Source organism: Nerophis lumbriciformis, linkage group LG18, assembly GCF_033978685.3.
Source record: "Nerophis lumbriciformis linkage group LG18, RoL_Nlum_v2.1, whole genome shotgun sequence".
NCBI classification, from domain to species: domain Eukaryota; kingdom Metazoa; phylum Chordata; class Actinopteri; order Syngnathiformes; family Syngnathidae; genus Nerophis; species Nerophis lumbriciformis.
Genome location: NC_084565.2, coordinates 42,034,886 through 42,059,000, shown reverse-complemented (window position 1 = coordinate 42,059,000; position 24,115 = coordinate 42,034,886). Strand labels below are relative to the sequence as shown.

General features: G+C 32.9%; 1 protein-coding gene and 2 long non-coding RNA genes across 3 annotated transcripts in view; 1 reads left to right on the top strand and 2 right to left on the bottom strand.

The window, feature by feature from the left end:
• LOC140679541 (uncharacterized) overlaps nt 1–15,134 on the top strand; it is a 34,578-nt gene extending 19,444 nt beyond the window's left edge. Inside the window, exon 3 of the long non-coding RNA XR_012050963.1 lies at nt 14,708–15,134. This is a non-coding gene — a long non-coding RNA (uncharacterized lncRNA). The remainder of the gene's footprint in view (nt 1–14,707) is intronic.
• LOC140679542 (uncharacterized) overlaps nt 1–24,115 on the bottom strand; it is a 264,689-nt gene that overhangs the window by 41,343 nt on the left and 199,231 nt on the right. The gene's annotated exons all lie outside the window — the stretch shown is intronic.
• LOC133617979 (cadherin-2-like) overlaps nt 1–24,115 on the bottom strand; it is a 233,559-nt gene that overhangs the window by 35,047 nt on the left and 174,397 nt on the right. Inside the window, exons 11-13 of the mRNA XM_061978419.2 lie at nt 11,460–11,602; nt 5,068–5,301; nt 4,761–4,994 (exon numbers count right to left, since the gene is read on the bottom strand). Coding sequence (XP_061834403.2) covers nt 4,761–4,994; nt 5,068–5,301; nt 11,460–11,602 — 611 coding nt within the window. The remainder of the gene's footprint in view (nt 1–4,760; nt 4,995–5,067; nt 5,302–11,459; nt 11,603–24,115) is intronic.

Genomic DNA, 24,115 nt, shown 5'->3' with positions numbered 1-24,115 from the left:
AGAAAGCATTCAGTAACAAACGGGTCCGCATCGTTCGATCTCAAGTCACACTTTCCAGCACATTCAACAAGATGACGTTTTGTGAGTACAAAATTTTGATTTCTTCATAATTTAAAAAAATAATACAAATAAATATTTAAATAAATCATTATATGAAATAATAAATCAATAATTTAAATGATTAAAAATCATTTCACATAAATAAATCAATGACTTTCAAAAACAATTTCATTTAAATAAAATACATAATTAATTTATAATTTTAAATGTAATTAATTAAATACACATTTCGGTAATTATTTAAATATCTAATTACTTAGTTACAGTTATAGTTGCACATCACTCACACATGCAAAGGCTCCAAGGCGTATTAGAAAGCGTCCAGTAACAAACGGGTCCGCATCATTCCATCGCAAGTCACGCTCTCCAGCACATTTGACAAGATGACGTTTTGCGAGTACAACATTTTGATTTTTTCATAATTAAAAAAAATAATACAAATAAATATTTAAATAAATCATTATATGGAATAATAAATCAATAATTTAAATGATTAAAAATCATTTCACATAAATAAATCAATGACTTTCAAAAACAATTTCATTTAAATAAAATACATAATTAATTTATAATTTTAAATGTAAATAATTAAATACACATTTCGGTAATTATTTAAATATCTAATTACTTTGTTACAGTTGCACATCACTCACACATGCAAAGGCTCCAAGGCGTATTAGAAAGCATTCAGTAACAAACGGGTCCGCATCGTTCGATCTCAAGTCACACTTTCCAGCACATTCAACAAGATGACGTTTTGTGAGTACAAAATTTTGATTTCTTCATAATTAAAAAAAATAATACAAATAAATATTTAAATAAATCATTATATGAAATAATAAATCAATAATTTAAATGATTAAAAATCATTTCACATAAATAAATCAATGACTTTCAAAAACAATTTCATTTAAATAAAAAACATAATTAATTTATAATTTTAAATGTAATTAATTAAATACACATTTCGGTAATTATTTAAATATCTAATTACTTAGTTACAGTTATAGTTGCACATCATTCACACATGCAAAGGCTCCAAGGCGTATTAGAAAGCATCCAGTAACAAACGGGTCCGCATCGTTCGATCTCAAGTCACGCTCTCCAGTACATTTGACAAGATGACGTTTTGCGAGTACATTTTGATTCCTTCATAATTAAAAAAATAAATATTTAAATAAATCATTATATGAAATAATAAATCAATAATTATTTAAATTATTAAAAATCCTTTTACATAAATAAATCAATGACATTCAAAAATAATTTTATTCAAAAAAATAACACAATTTATCATTTTAAATATAATTAATTAAATACACATTTCGGTAATTATTTAAATATCTAATTACTTAGTTACAGTTATAGTTGCACATCACTCACTCATGCAAAGGCTCCAAGGCGTATTAGAAAGCGTCCAGTAACAAACGGGTCCGCATCATTCCATCTCAAGTCACGCTCTCCAGCACATTTGACAAGATGACGTTTTGCGAGTACATTTTGATTTGTTCATAATTAAACAAATAATACAAATAAATATTTAAATAAATCATTGTATGAAATAATACATTATTTCAAAATTAAAAATAATTTTACATAAATAAATCAATGACATTCAAAAACAATGTTATTCAAAAAATATATATAATTAATTTATAATTTTAAATATAATTAAATACACATTTCAGTAATTATTTAAATGATTAAAATTCATTTTGCATAAATAAATCAATGACATTCAAAAACAATTTTATTCCAAAAAAAATAATAATTAATTTATCATTTTAAATATAATTAATTAAATACACATTTCAGTAATGATTTAAATGATTAAAATTCCTTTTACATAAATAAATCAATGACATTCAAAAACAATTTTATTTAAAAAAATATATATAATGAATTTATAATTTTAAATATAATTAAATACACATTTCAGTAATTATTTAAATGATTAAAATTCATTTTACATAAATGAATCAATGACATTCAAAAACAATTTTATTAAAAAAAAAAAAAATTAATTAATGTATCATTTTAAATATAATTAAATACACATTTCAGTAATGATTTAAATGATTAAAATTCCTTTTACATAAATAAATCAATGACATTCAAAAACAATTTTATTTAAAAAAATATATATATAATGAATTTATAATCTTAAATATAATTAAATACACATTTCAGTAATTATTTAAATGATTAAAATTCATTTTACATAAATGAATCAATGACATTCAAAAACAATTTTATTCCCCCCAAAAAAATTAATTTATCATTTTAAATATAATTAATTAAATACACATTTCAGTAATTATTTAAATGATTAAAATTCATTTTACATAAATAAATCAATGACATTCAAAAACAATTTTATTCCAAAAAATAAATATTTAATTTATCATTTTAAATATAATTAATTAAATACACATTTCAGTAATGATTTAAATGATTAAAATTCCTTTTACATAAATAAATCAATGACATTCAAAAACAATTTTATTTAAAAATATATATAATGAATTCATAATTTTAAATATAATTAAATACACATTTCAGTAATTATTGAAATGATTAAAATTCATTTTACATAAATAAATCAATGACATTCAAAAACAATTTTATTCAAAAAAAATAAAATAAATAATTAATTTATCATTTTAAATATAATTAATTAAATACACATTTCAGTAATGATTTAAATGATTAAAATTCCTTTTACATAAATAAATCAATGACATTCAAAAACAATGTTATTAAAAAAATATATATAATTAATTTATAATTTTAAATATAATTAAATACACATTTCAGTAATTATTTAAATGATTAAAATTCATTTTACATAAATGAATCAATGACATTCAAAAACAATTTTATTAAAAAAATTAAAAAAAATTAATTGATCATTTTAAATATAATTAATTAAATACAAATTTCAGTAATGATTTAAATGAAAAAAATCCTTTTACATAAATAAATCAATGACATTCAAAAACAATGTTATTCAAAAAATATATATAATTAATTTATAATTTTAAATATAATTAAATACACATTTCAGTAATTATTTAAATGATTAAAATTCATTTTACATAAATAAATCAATGACATTCAAAAACAATTTTATTCAAAAAAAAATAAAAAATTAATTTATCATTTTAAATATAATTAAATACACATTTCAGTAATGATTTAAATGATTAGAATTCCTTTTACATAAATAAATCAATGACATTCAAAAACAATTTTATTTAAAAATATATATAATGAATTTATCATTTTAAATATAATTAAATACACATTTCAGTAATTATTTAAATGATTAAAATTCATTTTTCATAAATAAATCAATGACATTCAAAAACAATTTTATTTAAAAATATATATATAATGAATTTATAATCTTAAATATAATTAAATACACATTTCAGTAATTATTTACATGATTAAAATTCATTTTACATAAATGAATCAAAGACATTCAAAAACTATTTCATTCCCCCAAAAAAACATTTAATTTATCATTTTAAATTTAATTAATTAAATACACATTTCAGTAATTATTTAAATGATTAAAATTCATTTTACATAAATAAATCAATGACATTCAAAAACAATTTTATTCCAAAAAAAAATAAAAATTAATTTATCATTTTAAATATAATTAATTAAATACACATTTCAGTAATGATTTAAATGATTAAAATTCCTTTTACATAAATAAATCAATGACATTCAAAAACAATTTTATTTAAAAATATATATATAATGAATTTATAATTTTAAATATAATTAAATACACATTTCAGTAATTATTCAAATGATTAAAATTCATTTTACATAAATAAATCAATGACATTCAAAAACTATTTTATTCCAAAAAAAATAAAAAATTAATTTATCATTTTAAATATAATTAATTAAATACACATTTCAGTAATTATTTAAATGATTAAAATTCCTTTTACATAATTAAATCAATAACATTCAAAAACAATTTTATTTAAAAATATATATATAATGAATTTATAATTTTAAATATAATTAAATACACATTTCAGTAATTATTTAAATGATTAAAATTCATTTTACATAAATGAATCAATGACATTCAAAAACAATGTTATTCAAAAAATATATATAATTAATTTATAATTTTAAATATAATTAAATACACATTTAAGTAATTATTTAAATTATTAAAATTCATTTTACATAAATAAATCAATGACAATTTTATTAAAAAAAATAAAAAAATAAATTTATCATTTTAAATATAAATAATTAAATACACATTTCAGTAATGATTTAAATGATTAAAATTCCTTTTACATAAATAAATCAATGACATTCAAAAACAATGTTATTCAAAAAATATATATAATTAATTTATAATTTTAAATATAATTAATTAAATACATATATCAGTAATTATTTAAATTTAGTTAGTTAGACTAAAACTGCTTCCAATGTAGATACTGGACTCCTTTATTGTGCATTACAATAAATGTTGTATTTATTGCCAGTTATTTAGCGAAAGCGCAAAGAAGGCGGGGACCAATCATGACACTTCGATTGTAACAAAAAAAAACAAAAATTAATTAATAAAAACTTGACATATATTCAGGGGTCTTAATTGAGACGTTTAGTGTGTGTGTGTGTGTGTGTGTGTGTGTGTGTGTGTGTGTGCTCACCTAGCAGTATGATGATACAGATAAGGATGCCGATGATGGCGCCCATTCCCAGGCCGGCGGCCATGATGCGCTGCATGTCCACGCAGTCGCCATGGTGATCGCACTGGCACACCTTGATGCGCAGGTAGGACGTGTTGGACATGGGCAGGTTGCCGGAGTCGGTGATGGTGATGGGCACCTCGTAGATGCCGTTGGCGAGGGAGCCGGTGCGCAGGCGGAGCTGGGCCCGCTCGCCTGGTGGAGGCACGCCGTCTGGCGGTTAATATTTGCTGACCTGGCGAGGGATCGGACGCGAGCGCCAACTGACCGCTGAGGCGAGCGAGCGTCCAGTTGCGCCGCACGTCCGAGGGGCGGGCGGGAAGCTCGAAGGCGAAGGGTCCGGCGTTGGGGCTCAGGTCGGGGTCGGTGGCGGTGACGTTGACGCCGCTGGGGTCGGGCTTCTCGCACATCTCCACCTCTGGCGGGAAGACGTGCGGCGCGTTGTCGTTGATGTCCAGCAGGTACATCTGCAGGGTGCCCGTCCCGCTGGCCGGCGGCACACCTGGACACACACACACACACACACACACACACACACACACACACACACACACACACACACACACACACACACACACGCACACACACACTTCCTGTTGAGGCGGGAGACAGAGGCAGCACTGTTGCCGCCACATTCCTCCCAGGCCATTTTCCACTTTAGCAGACAATTCTTGCTTGTCCGCTAAGAAGGGAGGATTAGGAGCGGGAGGAGTTTGGAAACATCTGGAAGGGAAGCCACGGTCGGGAACAAACGGCGGCGTTGTTGTTGCAGTGTCATCTTTTGAGGAGCGGACGCTGCACACTGTGGTCTGCCTTTCCCTCACAAAACGCACTTTCTATCAGGGTTGTACTAATGAATCATATTCGGTACTATACCGCCTCTAAAAAAGTACCAGTCCCTGCCCCCTCTTTTTTTTATTTTTACAGGCATTAAAGCGTGTCATGTCGTCGTGACATTGCTGGTTTTACAAGCAGAGGAGCATATTCAGCAGCGCACACACACAGAGTACTTACAAGCCGGACCAGCGTGTAGACAGAAAAGGGAAAATGGACGCATTTTGGCCTAAAAACTGCAGTCTGCAGTGTTTCAGCTACTCTAAATCACTAATCCTCGCCTCCATGGCGACAAATAAAATACTTTTCTTACAAGTATCATTATCACTGGAGGACGAGGAATAGCTAAACATGCTTCACTACACACCGTAGGAGGATACAATAGCTCACCGGTGTAACAATGTAAACAAATGCCATTGGTGGATCTACACCTGACATCCACTGTAATGATATCAAATACTATAGCGTATCTAGTCGGTACTACTATGATTACGCCGATATTTTTTGGCATCAAAACATCTTTCGTTTAAAAAAAAATGTTATTTATGTTTATAAAGTCAGTAAATACGTCCCTGGACACATGAGGACTTTGAATATGACCAATGTATGATCCTGTAACTACTTGGTATCACATCCATACCGGGCGGTATAGCTCGGTTGGTAGAGCGGGTGTGCCAGCAACTTGAGGGTTGCAGGTTCGATCCCCGCTTCCGCCATCCTAGTCACTGCCGTTGTGTCCTTGGGCAAGACACTTTACCCACCTGCTCCCAGTGCCACCCACACTGCTTTAAATGTAACTTAGATATTGGCTTTCACTATGTTAAGCGCTTTGAGTCAATAGAGAAAAGCGCTATATAAATGTAATTCACATCACTTTACTAAATGTGTGGTATCATCCAAAACTAATGTCAAGTATCAAAGAAGAGAAGAATAAGTGATTATTACATTTGAACAGAAGTGTAGATAGAACATGTTAAAAGAGAAAATAAGCAGATATTAACAGTAAATGAACAAGAAGATTAATAATTAATTTTTACAGTTTGTCCCTCATAATGTGTACAAAATAATAGGTGTATAAATGACACAATATGTTACTGCATACGACTAATTAGGAGTCTTTGTTTACTTACTTACTACTAAAAGACAAGTTGTCACTATTTTATTTAAGGACTAAATGACAATAATAAACATATGTTTCATGTACACTAACATTTTTTGTTACAATAAAGCCAACAATGATATTTTTTGTGGTCCCCCTTTTTTTTTTTTTTTGGAAAAGTATCGAAATATATTTTGGTACCGGTACCAAAATATTGGTATCTGGACAACACTAGTGTCTATGTTCATCAGTTAGTGAGGATCTGGTCAAAGGTGCAGCAATGTTTGTGTGTCCAGTACCTTGGAAGACGTCCATGTTGGTTGTGTGGATAAGCTGCTTCACCATAACGATGACCTCAATAACACACATTTCAACCGATACGGCACCGATTCTCAGTACCTGGAAATCGATACTGGTAACAATTTCCGTTACTTTTGCATAAGTTGATAAATATCGACTGTTTTTGCGAATAAAATCTCACTTTTTGTTGTTGGTGAAGCCCTTGGAGACATGATACGTCATGGACCGATTCATCAAAACAGCACACATAATGATATCACTCACACATGCAAAGTCTCCAAGCCGTATTAGAGAGCATCCAGTAACAAACGCGTCCGCATCGTTCAATCTCAAGTCATGCTTGACATTGACATTTGACACGATGACGTTTTGCGAGTACAAAATTGGACTTTAAACTAGTGGCGTCCCAAAACAACTTTTGGAAAACGCTAACCTATTTATTAGCAACCGTCTGGAATGGACACGTGCTGTCTTTAAGTTGAAGTGGAATGGTAATCTTTTTTTTATACATTTTTTTTTGTTTGTTTTTGTTTTGTTTTTTGCTGTGTTTAAGTTGAAGTGGAGTGGTCATCTTTTTTTCTAATTTAGTTTTTGTTTTTTGCTGTCTTTAAGTTGAAGTGGAGTGGTAATCTTGTTTTATTTTTGCTGTCTTTAAGTTGTTGAAGTGGAGTGGTAATCTTTTATTTTTTTATATTATTTTGCTGTCTTAAGTTGAAGTGGAGTGGTAATCTTGTTTTATTAAGTATTTTTAATTTAAAACATTTTTTTTTGGCTGTCTTTAAGTTGAAGTGGAGTGGTAATCTTTGTTTTAATTTAATTTTTGTCTTTTGTTTTTTTGCTGTCTTTAAGTTGAAGTGGAGTGGTGATCTTGTTTTATTTGTATATATTTTTATTTTTGCTGTCTTTAAGTTGAAGTGTAGTGGTAATCTTTTTTTTTAAATTTCTTTTTGTTTGTTTTTGGTTTTTTTATGCTGTCTTTAAGCTGAAGTGGAGTGGTAATCTTTTTTTTAATTTCATTTTTGTTTTTTGCTGTCTTAAGTTGAAGTGGAGTGGTAATCTTGTTTTATTAAGTATTTTAAAAATTTTTATTTAAAACATTTTTTTTTGGTTGTCTTTAAGTTGAAGTGGAGTGTTAATCTTTTTTTTAATTTAATTGTTGTCTTTTGTTTTTTTGCTGTCTTTAAGTTGAAGTGGAGTGGTAATCTTGTTTTATTTGTATATATTTTTATTTTTGCTGTCTTTAAGTTGAAGTGTAGTGGTAATCTTTTTTTATAAATTTCTTTTTGTTTGTTTTTGGGTTTTTTATGCTGTCTTTAAGTTGAAGTGGAGTGGTAATCTTTTATTTTTTTACATTTTTTTTGCTGTCTTAAGTTGAAGTGGAGTGGTAATCTTGTTTTATTAAGTATTTTTAATTTTTTTATTTAAAACATTTTTTTTGGCTGTCTTTAAGTTGAAGTGGAGTGGTAATCTTTTTTTCTAATTTAGTTTTTGTTTTTTGCTGTCTTTAAGTTGAAGTGGAGTGGTAACCTTGTTTTATTTTTGCTGTCTTTAAGTTGAAGTGGAGTGGTAATCTTTTATTTTTTATATATTTTTTTGCTGTCTTAAGTTGAAGTGGGGTGGTAATCTTGTTTTATTAAGTATTTTTAATTTTTTTATTTAAAACATTTTTTTTTGGCTGTCTTTAAGTTGAAGTGGAGTGGTAATCTTTTTTTTAATTTAATTTTTGTCTTTTGTTTTTTTTGCTGTCTTTAAGTTGAAGTGGAGTGGTGATCTTGTTTTATTTGTATATATTTTTATTTTTGCTGTCTTTAAGTTGAAGTGTAGTGGTAATCTTTTTTTATAAATTTCTTTTTGTTTTTGTTTTTTTTATGCTGTCTTTAAGCTGAAGTGGAGTGGTAATCTTTTATTTTTTTTATATTTTTTGTTGTCTTAAGTTGAAGTGGAGTGGTAATCTTGTTTTATTAATTATTTTTAATTGTTTTTTTTAAAAATTTCTTTGGCTGTCTTTAAGTTGAAGTGGAGTGTTTTTTTTTTTTTTTTTTAAATTTAATTATTATTATTTTTTGCTACTGTCTTTGCTGCTGTCTTTAAGTTGAAGTGGAGTGGTAATCTTTTTTTTTTTTTTTTTTTTTTTTTTGCACTGCCTAGTCACCACAATAATTTATTACTTGAAATGTATTACTTGAAATTCATGACGCGGTTACTTGAATGATGCGGACACATTTGTTACTGGATACTTTGTATGCGTCGTATGCAACTATGATTATTTGATACTTGTCGATATTGACAAATGTGCTCTTTCACACTGCAATAGTGTTCAATTAATGACAATTTAACTTTATTCATTATGTATGTCTAGCTTGTGCGCTGTTGTGTGCTTAGCTGTTGTGTAGCTGCCAGCTCCTGAGTGTGTTTACCTTTTTTTTTTAAACGACTTCACTAAAATACAAGACCGGGTGATTTAATTTAATTTAATTTAAACGTGAAAAATACTTCTGTGTTACTAATGGTTAGAATTATTTATGTTGTCTTTAAGCTGAAGTGGAGTGGTAATCTTTTTTTTAATTTAATTTATGTTTTTTGCTGTCTTTAAGTTGAAGTGGAGTGGTGATCTTGTTTTATTTGTATATATTTTTATTTTTGCTGTCTTAAGTTGAAGTGGAGTGATAATCTTGTTTTATTAAGTATTTTTAATTCTTTTATTTAAAACATTTTTTTTTGGCTGTCTTTAAGTTGAAGTGGAGTGGTAATCTTTTTTTTAATTTAATTTTTGTCTTTTGTTTTTTTGCTGTCTTTAAGTTGAAGTGGAGTGGTAATCTTGTTTTATTTGTATATATTTTTTTATTTTGCTGTCTTTAAGTTGAAGTGTAGTGGTAATCTTTTTTTATAAATTTCTTTTTGTTTGTTTTTGGGTTTTTTATGCTGTCTTTAAGCTGAAGTGGAGTGGTAATCTTTTCATTAAATTTTTGTTTTTTGCTGTCTTTAAGTTGAAGTGGAGTGGTAATCTTGTTTTATTTTTGCTGTCTTTAAGTTGAAGTGGAGTGGTAATTTTTTTTTTTTTTGCTGTCTTAAATTGAAGTGGATTGGTAATCTTGTTTTATTATTTTAATTTTTTTAATTTAAAACATTTTTTTTGGCTGTCTTTAAGTTGAAGTGGAATGGTAATCTTTTTTTACAAAATTTGTTTTGTTTTGTTTTTTGCTGTCTTTAAGTTGAAGTGGAGTGGTAATCTTTCTTTTAATTAAATTTTTGCTGTCTTTAAGTTGAAGTGGAGTGGTAATCTTGTTTTATTTTTGCTGTCTTTAAGTTGAAGTGGAGTGGTAATCTTGTTTTATTAATTATTTTAAATTTTTTTATTTAAAATTTTTTTTTGGCTGTCTTTAAGTTGAAGTGGAGTGGTAATCTTTTTTTATTTATTTAATTTTTGTTTTTTGCTGTCTTTAAGTTGAAGTGGAGTGGTAATCTTGTTTTATTTGTTTATTTGTTTTTCTTTTTGCTGTCTTTAGGTTGAAGTGGAGTGGTAATCTTTTTTTTTTTTTTTTTAATTTAAAACTTTTTTTTGGCTGTCTTTAAGTTGAAGTGGAGTGGTAATCTTTTTTAATTTATTTAATTTTTGTTTTTTGCTGTCTTTAAGTTGAAGTGGAGTGGTAATCTTGTTTTTTTTATTTTTATTTTTATTTATTTTTTCTGCTGTCTTTAAGTTGAAGTGGGGTGGTAATCTTGTTTTTTTTTTTTTTTGCACTGCCTAGTCATCACAATAATTTTTTACTTGAAATGTATTACTTGAAATTCATGACGCGGTTACTTGAATGATGCGGACACATTTGTTACTGGATACTTTGTATGTGTTGTATGCAACTATGATTATTTGATACTTGTCGATATTGACACATGTGCTCTTTCACACTGCAATAGTGTTCAATTAATGACAATTTCACTTTATTCATTATGTACGTCTAGCTTGTGCGCTGTTGTGTGCTTAGCTGTTGTGTAGCTGCTAGCTCCTGAGTGTGTTTACCTTTTTTTTAAACGACTTCACTAAAATACAAGACCGGGTGATTTAATTTAATTTAATTTAAACGTGAAAAATACTTCTGTGTTACTAATGGTTAGAATTAAACCTTATTTTGGTTAAAGACACTTTCATTACAGTTGAGTTCCTGTCTAACGCTCTTATTTCTGTTCCACTTCCTGTTTTGCTTTTTTTGTCTTTCAGTGACTTAACTAAAGTTTCTGATTAATTAAAGTTTCAACTTAAAAGTCTGTCATAAGTTTTTCCATACCTCCTATACCTTGGTCGAGTATGTTTGAGTCCTGCTGATACCGTATCAGATTGATATCGATATCGGCGTTGATGGTTGCTTGCCGAGCGTGTCCCAAACAAACAAACTTGAGCGTTGTTCAAAGTCATCGGCGAGGCGTCTCACCGTTGTCGGAGGCCATGAAGGTGACGTTGTAGAGGTTGTTCTTGACGTACGGGGACTCGCGGTCCAGGACGGCGATGGTGGAGATCCGACCGTTGACCGAGTCCATCTCCAGCCAGTTGGCGGGGTCGTACAGCTTGGAGTACCTGGATCGGACCACAGCGTCGGGAAGTGAGACATTTATAACAGTCGTTCCCAAACTAGGGCTCCATCTAGTGGCACGCTAAAGAAAAATTGTATCTAAGTTATCACAAAACTCCACTGTGTAGGATGGGAAGCGACATGAGGGTGTCGGTTTCTTACAGGAAGATTTTGTCTTGACCCGAGATCTACAAAGAGGAGAGGAAGCAGGACCTGACCCCCCCACTCCAGGCACATTTTCTTTGAACTGTTTTGTAACCAAAGGCGACGGCTGTTTACGACCCCCCTCCCTTTAAAAACAGCTGTTGCCATGTAATCAGGGACAGTCCAAATAAAATCTTTCGTCAGAACGTGGTGGGACACTGTACAAGGGTACAGGTCTACGCGTTTCTCCTCATTGAGCCAAATTTAAATTCTATCTGTTTGATAGATGTCATCAGTGTTTGAACCTGACAGGTACGCTAAAGAATCACCTGATTAAGTGCAGTGTTTGGTTTATCCAATGTCCAAACACAGTGTTACTGTTCAAACTGTGTGGCCAAAAACATTCAACATCAGCGCTGTGAATCTTTGGGCGCCACACGATTCGATTCTCGGGGGCAACGATTCGATTTCGCGTGCTGTCTTTAAGTTGAAGTGGAGTGGTAATCTTTTTTTTTATACATTTTTTTTTGTTTGTTTTTGTTTTGTTTTTTGCTGTGTTTAAGTTGAAGTGGAGTGGTAATCTTTTTTTCTAATTTAGTTTTTGTTTTTTGCTGTCTTTTAGTTGAAGTGGAGTGGTAACCTTGTTTTATTTTTGCTGTCTTTAAGTTGAAGTGGAGTGGTAATCTTTTATTTTTTTAAATATTTTTTTTGCTGTCTTAAGTTGAAGTGGAGTGGTAATCTTGTTTTATTAAGTATTTTTAATTTTTTTATTTAAAATATTTTTTTTTTTGCTGTCTTTAAGTTGAAGTGGAGTGGTAATCTTGTTTTATTTGTATATATTTTTATTTTTGCTGTCTTTAAGTTGAAGTGTAGTGGTAATCTTTTTTTATAAATTTATTTTTGTTTGTTTTTGTTTTTTTTATGCTGTCTTTAAGCTGAAGTGGAGTGGTAATCTTTTTTTTAATTTAATTTTTGTTTTTTGCTGTCTTTAAGTTGAAGTGGAGTGGTAATCTTTTATTTATTTTTATTTTTTTGCTGTCTTAAGTTGAAGTGGAGTGGTAATCTTGTTTTATTAATTATTTGTAATTTTTTTATTTAAATTTTTTTTTGGCTGTGTTTAAGTTGAAGTGGAGTGGTAATCTTTTTTTCTAATTTAGTTTTTGTTTTTTGCTGTCTTTTAGTTGAAGTGGAGTGGTAACCTTGTTTTATTTTTGCTGTCTTTAAGTTGAAGTGGAGTGGTAATCTTTTATTTTATTTTTTTTTTTTTTTGCTGTCTTAAGTTGAAGTGGAGTGGTAATCTTGTTTTATTAAGTATTTTTAATTTTTTTATTTAAAATTTTTTTTTGTTGTTGCTGTCTTTAAGTTGAAGTGGAGTGGTAATCTTGTTTTATTTGTATATATTTTTATTTTTGCTGTCTTTAAGTTGAAGTGTAGTGGTAATCTTTTTTTATACATTTCTTTTTGTTTGTTTTTGGGTTTTTTATGCTGTCTTTAAGCTGAAGTGGAGTGGTAATCTTTTTTTTAATTTAATTTTTGTTTTTTGCTGTCTTTAAGTTGAAGTGGAGTGGTAATCTTTTTTTCTAATTTAGTTTTTGTTTTTTGCTGTCTTTTAGTTGAAGTGGAGTGGTAACCTTGTTTTATTTTTGCTGTCTTTAAGTTGAAGTGGAGTGGTAATCTTTTTTTTTTTATATATTTTTTTGCTGTCATAAGTTGAAGTGGAGTGGTAATCTTGTTTTATTAAGTATTTTTAATTTTTTTATTTAAAACATTTTTTTTTGCTGTCTTTAAGTTGAAGTGGAGTGGTAATCTTGTTTTATTTGTATATATTTTTATTTTTGCTGTCTTTAAGTTGAAGTGTAGTGGTAATCTTTTTTTATACATTTCTTTTTGTTTTTGGGTTTTTTATGCTGTCTTTAAGCTGAAGTGGAGTGGTAATCTTTTTTTTAATTTAATTTTTGTTTTTTGCTGTCTTTAAGTTGAAGTGGAGTGGTAATCTTTTATTTTTTTATATTTGTTGTTGTCTTAAGTTGAAGTGGAGTGGTAATCTTGTTTTATTAATTATTTGTAATTTTTTTATTAAAATTTTTTTTATGGCTGTGTTTAAGTTGAAGTGGAGTGGTAATCTTTTTTTCTAATTTAGTTTTAGTTTTTTGCTGTCTTTAAGTTGAAGTGGAGTGGTAACCTTGTTTTATTGTTGCTGTCTTTAAGTTGAAGTGGAGTGGTAATCTTTTATTTTTTTTAATATTTTTTTTGCTGTCATAAGTTGAAGTGGAGTGGTAATCTTGTTTTATTAAGTATTTTTAATTTTTTTATTTAAAACATTTTATTTTTTTTTGCTGTCTTTAAGTTGAAGTGGAGTGGTAATCTTGTTTTATTTGTATATATTTTTATTTTTGCTGTCTTTAAGTTGAAGTGTAGTGGTAATCTTTTTTTATAAATTTCTTTTTGTTTGTTTTTGGTTTTTTTATGCTGTCTTTAAGCTGAAGTGGAGTGGTAATCTTTTTTTTTAATTTAATTTTAGTTTTTTGCTGTCTTTAAGTTGAAGTGGAGTGGTAATCTTTTATTTTGTTATATTTTTTTGCTGTCTTAAGTTGAAGTGGAGTGGTAATCTTGTTTTATTAATTATTTTTTATTTTTTTAATTAAAACATTTTTTTGTCTGTCTTTAAGTTGAAGTGGAGTGGTAATCTTTTTTTTTTTAAATTTAATTTTTTTTTTTTTTGCTGCTGTCAACGATTCGATTTCGGATTAAAAACGATTCTCCATTCAAAATACTTTCTTTTGATCTACACAACCCAAAAGCAGTGTGTCAGAATAATCACAAAACTTTTTGTGTTGCCATGAGTTCCTGGCGAGAGGACAAAAGCTGTCTTTGATCCTACCAAGCAAAAAGCTTGTAAAACTCCACTGTGTAGGATGGGAAGCGACATGAAGGTGTCGGTTTCTTTGATCTATTGTAATCCACAGGAAGATCTTGTCTTGACCCGAGATCTACAAATCGGAGAGGAATCAGGACCTGACGCAAGCTCCGGGCATCGTGACCAAGGGCAAAGGCTGTTTACGACCCCCTCTCCCCTTAGAAACAGCAGTTGCCATGTAATCAGAAAAAGACCAAATAAAAGAGGAGGCGTGCAATCCTTTTGTCAGAGCGTGGGACGACACTGTACAAGGGTACAGGTCTACGCGCTCTCCTCGTCGAGCTAAATTGAATCCTGTCTCTGTTTAATTCCTTGCTTCTTGTCTTGTTTAATAGATGTCATCGGTGTTTGAACCTGACACAGTGAAGTTGTCACGTTGTGTAAATGGTAAATAAAATCAGAATACAATGATTTGCAAATCCTTTTCAACCAACTGAATAGACTGCAAAAACACCGGCTTTTGAACTTTGCGTCTAAAACAATCCGGATGGTTCTTGGGTGTTGTTGATAAATGGCTTTGGCTTTGCATAGTAGAGTTTTAACTTGCACTTACAGATGTAGCGACCAACTGTAGTTACCGACAGTGGTTTTCTGAAGTGTTCCTGAGCCCATGTGGTGATATCCTTTACACACCGATGTCGCTTTTTGATGCAGTACCGCCTGAGGGGTCCAAGGTGCGTAATATCATGACTTCCGTGCAGTGATTTCTCCAGATTCTCTGAACCTTTGCATGATATTACGGACCCTCAATGAAAACCAGTTTGACATCCCTGTTGTAGATAATGTCATTAAATCAGATGAAAGTACTTTGAAATAATAGCACAACATTTACTTATATAACACAATCCAAACAACCTTCCCTAGTCATGGTGTAAATAAAATAAAATAAAAATTAACTACCATAAACACATGGTCACACATAACAACCTGCTCACTGAATATTGTGGATATAATGAAAAAAAAATATCAAAATGACACCCACTTATATCTATTAGAGTGCAGATGGGACAAAACACTCTCTACACTTATCATGTGGCCCTCAATAAAAACCAGTTTGACATCCCTGTTGTAGATAATGTCATTAAATCAGATCAATGACCCTTGAAAGTACTTTGAAATAATAGCACAGCATTTACTTATACAACACAATCCAAAACAACCTTCCCTAGTCATGGTGCAATTTTTTTTTTTTTTTTTTTTTTTTTTTAAATGCAACTACCATAAACACATGGTCACAAAACTCAACCTGCTCACTGAATATTGTGGATATTATGAAAAAAAAAAAAATCTAAATTACACCCACTTATATCTATTAGAGTGCAGATGGGAAAAATGCAAAACACTCAATGAAAACCAGTTCGACATCCCTGTTGTAGATAATGTCATTAAATCAGATCAATGACCCTTGAAAGTACTTTGAAATAATAGCACAGCATTTACTTATACAACACAATCCAAAACAACCTTCCCTAGTCATGGTGCAAAAAAATAAAAAATGAAAAAATGCAACTAATATTGTGGATATTATGAAAAAAAAATCTACATGACACCCACTTATATCTATTAGAGTGCAGATGGGACAAAACACTCTCTACACTTATCATGTGGCCCTCAATAAACCAGTTTGACATCCCTGTTGTAGATAATGTCATTAAATCAGATCAATGACCCTTGAAAGTACTTTGAAATAATAGCACAGCATTTAATTATATAACACAATCCAAACAACCTTCCCTAGTCATGGTGCAAAAAATTTTTTTTTTTAAATGCAACTACCATAAACACATGGTCACACAACTCAACCTGCTCACTGAATATTGTGGATATTATGGAAAAAAAAAATCTAAATTACACCCACTTATATCTATTAGAGTGCAGATGGGAAAAATGCAAAACACTCAATGAAAACCAGTTTGACATCCCTGTTGTAGATAATGTCATTAAATCAGATCAATGACCCTTGAAAGTACTTTGAAATAATAGCACAGCATTTACTTTTTTAACACAATCCAAAACAACCTTCCCTAGTCATGATGCAAAAAAATAAAAAATGGAAAAATGCAACTAATATTGTGGATATTATGAAAAAAAAATCTACATGACACCCACTTATATCTATTAGAGTGCAGATGGGACAAAACACTCTCTACACTTATCATGTGGCCCTCAATGAAAACCAGTTTGACATCCCTGTTGTAGATAATGTCATCAAATCAGATCAATGACCCTTGAAAGTACTTTAAAATAATAGCACAGCATTTACTTATACAACACAATCCAAAACAACCTTCCCTAGTCATGGTGCAAAAAATTAAAAATTTAAAAAATGCAACTAATATTGTGGATATTATGAAAAAAAAAATCTACATGACACCCACTTATATCTATTAGAGTGCAGATGGGACAAAACACTCTCTACACTTATCATGTGGCCCTCAATGAAAACCAGTTTGACATCCCTGTTGTAGTTAATGTCATTAAATCAGATCAATGACCCTTGAAAGTACTTTGAAATAATAGCACAGCATTTACTTATATGACACAATCCAAACAACCTTCCCTATTCAAGGTGCAAATTTAAAAAAAATTTTTTTTTAAATGCAACTACCATAAACACATGGTCACACAACTCAACCTGCTCACTGAATATTGTGGATATTATGAAAAAAAATAAATCTAAATTACACCCACTTATATCTATTAGAGTGCAGATGGGGAAAAATGCAAAACACTCAATGAAAACCAGTTTGACATCCCTGTTGTAGATAATGTCATTAAATCAGATCAATGACCCTTGAAAGTACTTTGAAATAATAGCACAGCATTTACTTATACAACACAATCCAAAACAACCTTCCCTAGTCATGATGCAAAAAAATAAAAAATGGAAAAATGCAACTAATATTGTGGATATTATGAAAAAAAAAATCTACATGACACCCACTTATATCTATTAGAGTGCAGATGGGACAAAACACTCTCTACACTTATCATGTGGCCCTCAATGAAAACCAGTTTGACATCCCTGTTGTAGATAATGTCATTAAATCAGATCAATGACAGTTGAAAGTACTTTGAAATAATAGCACAGCATTTAATTATATAACACAATCCAAAACAACCTTCCCTAGTCATGGTGAAAAAATGAAAAAATGCAACTAATATTGTGGATATTATGAAAAAAAAAATCTACATGACACCCACTTATATCTATTAGAGTGCAGATGGGACAAAACACTCTCTACACTTATCATGTGGCCCTCAATAAACCAGTTTGACATCCCTGTTGTAGATAATGTCATTAAATCAGATCAATGACCCTTGAAAGTACTTTGAAATAATAGCACAGCATTTAATTATATAACACAATCCAAACAACCTTCCCTAGTCATGGTGCAAAAAATTTTTTTTTTTAAATGCAACTACCATAAACACATGGTCACACAACTCAACCTGCTCACTGAATATTGTGGATATTATGGAAAAAAAAAATCTAAATTACACCCACTTATATCTATTAGAGTGCAGATGGGAAAAATGCAAAACACTCAATGAAAACCAGTTTGACATCCCTGTTGTAGATAATGTCATTAAATCAGATCAATGACCCTTGAAAGTACTTTGAAATAATAGCACAGCATTTACTTTTTTAACACAATCCAAAACAACCTTCCCTAGTCATGATGCAAAAAAATAAAAAATGGAAAAATGCAACTAATATTGTGGATATTATGAAAAAAAAATCTACATGACACCCACTTATATCTATTAGAGTGCAGATGGGACAAAACACTCTCTACACTTATCATGTGGCCCTCAATGAAAACCAGTTTGACATCCCTGTTGTAGATAATGTCATCAAATCAGATCAATGACCCTTGAAAGTACTTTAAAATAATAGCACAGCATTTACTTATACAACACAATCCAAAACAACCTTCCCTAGTCATGGTGCAAAAAATTAAAAATTTAAAAAATGCAACTAATATTGTGGATATTATGAAAAAAAAAATCTACATGACACCCACTTATATCTATTAGAGTGCAGATGGGACAAAACACTCTCTACACTTATCATGTGGCCCTCAATGAAAACCAGTTTGACATCCCTGTTGTAGTTAATGTCATTAAATCAGATCAATGACCCTTGAAAGTACTTTGAAATAATAGCACAGCATTTACTTATATGACACAATCCAAACAACCTTCCCTATTCAAGGTGCAAATTTAAAAAAAATTTTTTTTTAAATGCAACTACCATAAACACATGGTCACACAACTCAACCTGCTCACTGAATATTGTGGATATTATGAAAAAAAATAAATCTAAATTACACCCACTTATATCTATTAGAGTGCAGATGGGGAAAAATGCAAAACACTCAATGAAAACCAGTTTGACATCCCTGTTGTAGATAATGTCATTAAATCAGATCAATGACCCTTGAAAGTACTTTGAAATAATAGCACAGCATTTACTTATACAACACAATCCAAAACAACCTTCCCTAGTCATGATGCAAAAAAATAAAAAATGGAAAAATGCAACTAATATTGTGGATATTATGAAAAAAAAAATCTACATGACACCCACTTATATCTATTAGAGTGCAGATGGGACAAAACACTCTCTACACTTATCATGTGGCCCTCAATGAAAACCAGTTTGACATCCCTGTTGTAGATAATGTCATTAAATCAGATCAATGACAGTTGAAAGTACTTTGAAATAATAGCACAGCATTTAATTATATAACACAATCCAAAACAACCTTCCCTAGTCATGGTGAAAAAATGAAAAAATGCAACTAATATTGTGGATATTATGAAAAAAAAAATCTACATGACACCCACTTATATCTATTAGAGTGCAGATGGGACAAAACACTCTCTACACTTATCAATGAAAACCAGTTTGACATCCCTAGATTAAATAATCGATTTTCGACTTTTAAAAAAATAGATTCATTCTAAAAAAAATGTGTTTATTTTGCCACTAAATATATAAATAAATAATAAATAATAAATAATAAAATAATAAATAAATAAATAAATAAATAAATAATAATAAATAATAAAAATAATAAATAAATAATACAAAAATAAATAAATAAATCCATCCATCCATCCATTTCCTACCGCTTATTCCCTTTGGGGTCGCGGGGGGCGCTGGAGCCTATCTCAGCTACAATCGGGCGGAAGGCGGGGTACACCCTGGACAAGTCGCAACCTCATCGCAGGGCAAATAAAACCTATTCCTTGTTTTTAACGGACACTTAGGACTACTGCGCTATTGTATTTTAATGTTGGTCATTATGGCGCCACTCGGAGAGCTAGTGGTTTTCAACCATTAGTGAACATTCAGACGTCTCGTTGAGAGTGCAACAGGAGAAAAAGTGCCCAGAAGCACGCAGAGAAGAGATGACTCAAAAAGGAAAGTGAAAGTAGTCCTGGTGTTTCATTGTTCGGAGAGAGAGAGAGAGAGAGAGAGAGAGAGAGTAAACGCTGCTTGCAGGACACCAAACCATCAACGTGCGGCCGCATGACTTTGGCGAGGCCCTGTTGGCTGTTGCTAGGCGACAAAAGCCAGAGCGCTCCATTTAGGAGGGAAAAAAAACCCAGCAAGAAAAAAGGAGGAAGCCGGGCTGCAGCTGGCCTGGGATCAGCGCTGGACCACGCACACGCTCCAACCTGAACCCTCTGCACTAGAGATGCGCGGTTTGCGGGCACAACCGCGGAGTCCGCGGATTATCCGCGGATCGGGCGGATGAAATAAAAAAAAATTAGATTTTATCCGCGGGTCAGGTCGGGCGGTTGAAATAAAAAAAAAATAGATTTTAAATAGATTCAGGCAGGTGGCAGTTAAACCAATTGGTAAATATATATACATAGTTAAATGTTGTTACCCACATACGAAAAACGAGCAGGCACCTGCAGCATATGCCACAACAGAAGAAAAAAAAAAGAAGAGATGGACACTTTTACGGAGCGGAGAAGGGACGCCTCGCCGGGGTCCGGGACCGAGGCCCCTTCCCCCGAGAGGGCCCCACCGGGAGCCGTAGCTGAGGCGATCCGCAAGAAGGGCCCGACGCACGTCCAGGGTCACCACCGCGCCCACCGCACCGACACCCCGCCTCGTCCGCCTTCGCCGCGGCCGGCGTCACGCGCAGCAGGTAAGCAGCTTACCTGCCCGCCACCCCCGTGGCCTGGGGCTCGTAACAGGGGTCACTCCGCGCGCTCCGCCCGCGCAGCTTACCTGCCCGCCACCCCTGTTGCCGGGGGCGCGTAACAGGGGTCACTCCGCCCGCGCAGTGCGCTCACGAAAGGGGTGGGGCTCACCCTGGTTGATATAGACAGCTAGGACGGTGGCCATGGAAGTCGGAACCCGCTAAGGAGTGTGTAACAACCCACCTGCCGAATCAACTAGCCCTGAAAATGGATGGCGCTGGAGCGTCGGGACCATACCCGGCCGTCGCCGGCAGCGAGACGCGCTTGGAGGTGCGCTCAGCGCGGCTCCCATATGATTGCGCACTGGTGTGCGTCTGGGTCGTGACAGCGTGGCACGCGAATGTCTGTGCTGCATTGGATCAGTCTCCTTTCTTTAACAGGCAAAAGCTTTATAACCTCACTAATGCCTTGCATCGTCTATATTAGATATATAACAACGGGCGGGTGCGGGCGGGTGCGGTTCTGATCAAATGTTACATCGGGTGGATGGCGGATGGTTGACGACTTTCTGATGCGGTTGCGGATGAAATAATCGCCTATCCGCGCATCTCTACTCTGCACACAAAAGGCCAGGGCTCTTATCTCCCAGCGGCGCGTCCAGGAGGGAAACTCTCACAGACTTTATCGAGCGAAAAGACGTCCGACTCGGAGGACGAAGAGAAGGCGGATGAGCTCGTAGTTAACTCTGCTTTCCCTTCCCCTCAGCTCTTTTTTTTTCACTGCACATTTTAACAAACACTATTACCCCCCAAAAAAACAACCTAGAAAGTAGAATACAACGAGAAAAAGTTGCAATATTGACTCTAATAACAGTTTTCTTTAAAACGCTCATTGCTCAGAAAATAGCCTCGGATCAGTGGAGAGTTAGAATAAAATAGCACTTAAAAAATAAACTAATTGATGTTGACAGTGTCAGAATAATTCTATCTAAGTTATCACAAAACTTTGTGTTGAAATGAGTTGATCTTACCAATCAAAAGGCTTGTAAAACTCCACTGAGTAGGATGGGAAGCGACATGAAGGTGTCGGTTTCTTTGATGTATTGTAATCCACAGAAAGATTCTGTTTTGACCTGAGAACTACAAACTACAAAGCTGTTTTACGACCTTTTCTTTGAACTGTTTTGTAATCAAAGGCCATGGCTGTTTACGACCCCCCGCCCCTTTAGAAACAGCTGTTGCCACGTAACCAGGGAAAGTCCAAATAAAAGGAGGAGGCGTACAATCCTTCGGCAGAGCGCAGTGACACTGTGCAAGGGTGCAGGTGTACGCGTTTCTCCTCACTGAGCCAAATGTAATTCTGTCTCCGTTTGATTCCTTGCTTCTTGTCTTGTTTAATAGATGTCATCAGTGTTTGAGATTTAAGCGAAAGTAAAAAATAATACATATTGATGCCAAGTTCCAGGCACCTGTTTTAAGACCTTTTCTTTGAACCGACCTTTTCTTTGAACTGTTTTGTAATCAAAGGCCATGGCTGTTTACGACCCCCCGTCCCTTTAGAAACAGCTGTTGCCATGTAACCAGGGAAAGTCCAAATAAAAGGAGGAGGCGTACAATCCTTCGGCAGAGCGTAGTTTACACTGTGCAAGGGTACAGGTGTACGCGTTTCTCCTCACTGAGCCAAATTTTATTCTGTCTCTGTTTGATTCCTTGCTTCTTGTCTTGTTTAATAGATGTCATCAGTGTTTGAGATTTAAGCGAAAGTAAAAAATAATACATATTGATGCCAAGTTCCAGGCACCTGTTTTAAGACCTTTTCTTTGAACCGACCTTTTCTTTGAACTGTTTTGTAATCAAAGGCCATGGCTGTTTACGACCCCCTGTCCCTTTAGAAACAGCTGTTGCCATGTAACCAGGGAAAGTCCAAATAAAAGGAGGAGGCGTACAATCCTTCGGCAGAGCGCAGTGACACTGTGCAAGGGTACAGGTGTACGCGTTTCTCCTCACTGAGCCAAATTTAATTCTGTCTCCGTTTGATTCCTTGCTTCTTGTCTTGTTTAATAGATGTCATCAGTGTTTGAGATTTAAGCGAAAGTAAAAAATAATACATATTGATGCCAAGTTCCAGGCACCTGTTTTAAGACCTTTTCTTTGAACCGACCTTTTCTTTGAACTGTTTTGTAATCAAAGGCCATGGCTGTTTACGACCCCCCGCCCCTTTAGAAACAGCTGTTGCCATGTAACCAGGGAAAGTCCAAATAAAAGGAGGAGGCGTACAATCCTTCGGCAGAGCGCAGTGACACTGTGCAAGGGTGCAGGTGTACGCGTTTCTCCTCACTGAGCCAAATGTAATTCTGTCTCTGTTTGATTCCTTGCTTCTTGTCTTGTTTAATAGATGTCATCAGTGTTTGAGATTTAAGCGAAAGTAAAAAATAATACATATTGATGCCAAGTTCCAGGGACCTGTTTTAAGACCTTTTCTTTGAACTGTTTTGTAATCAAAGGCCATGGCTGTTTACGACCCCCCGTCCCTTTAGAAACAGCTGTTGCCATGTAACCAGGGAAAGTCCAAATAAAAGGAGGAGGCGTACAATCCTTCGGCAGAGCGCAGTGACACTGTGCAAGGGTGCAGGTGTACGCGTTTCTCCTCACTGAGCCAAATGTAATTCTGTCTCTGTTTGATTCCTTGCTTCTTGTCTTGTTTAATAGATGTCATCAGTGTTTGAGATTTAAGCGAAAGTAAAAAATAATACATATTGATGCCAAGTTCCAGGGACCTGTTTTAAGACCTTTTCTTTGAACTGTTTTGTAATCAAAGGCCATGGCTGTTTACGACCCCCCGTCCCTTTAGAAACAGCTGTTGCCATGTAACCAGGGAAAGTCCAAATAAAAGGAGGAGGCGTACAATCCTTCGGCAGAGCGCAGTGACACTGTGCAAGGGTACAGGTGTACGCGTTTCTCCTCACTGAGCCAAATGTAATTCTGTCTCCGTTTGATTCCTTGCTTCTTGTCTTGTTTAATAGATGTCATCAGTGTTTGAGATTTAAGCGAAAGTAAAAAATAATACATATTGATGCCAAGTTCCAGGCACCTGTTTTAAGACCTTTTCTTTGAACCGACCTTTTCTTTGAACTGTTTTGTAATCAAAGGCCATGGCTGTTTACGACCCTTGTCCCTTTAGAAACAGCTGTTGCCATGTAACCAGGGAAAGTCCAAATAAAAGGAGGAGGCGTACAATCCTTCGGCAGAGCGCAGTGACACTGTGCAAGGGTACAGGTGTACGCGTTTCT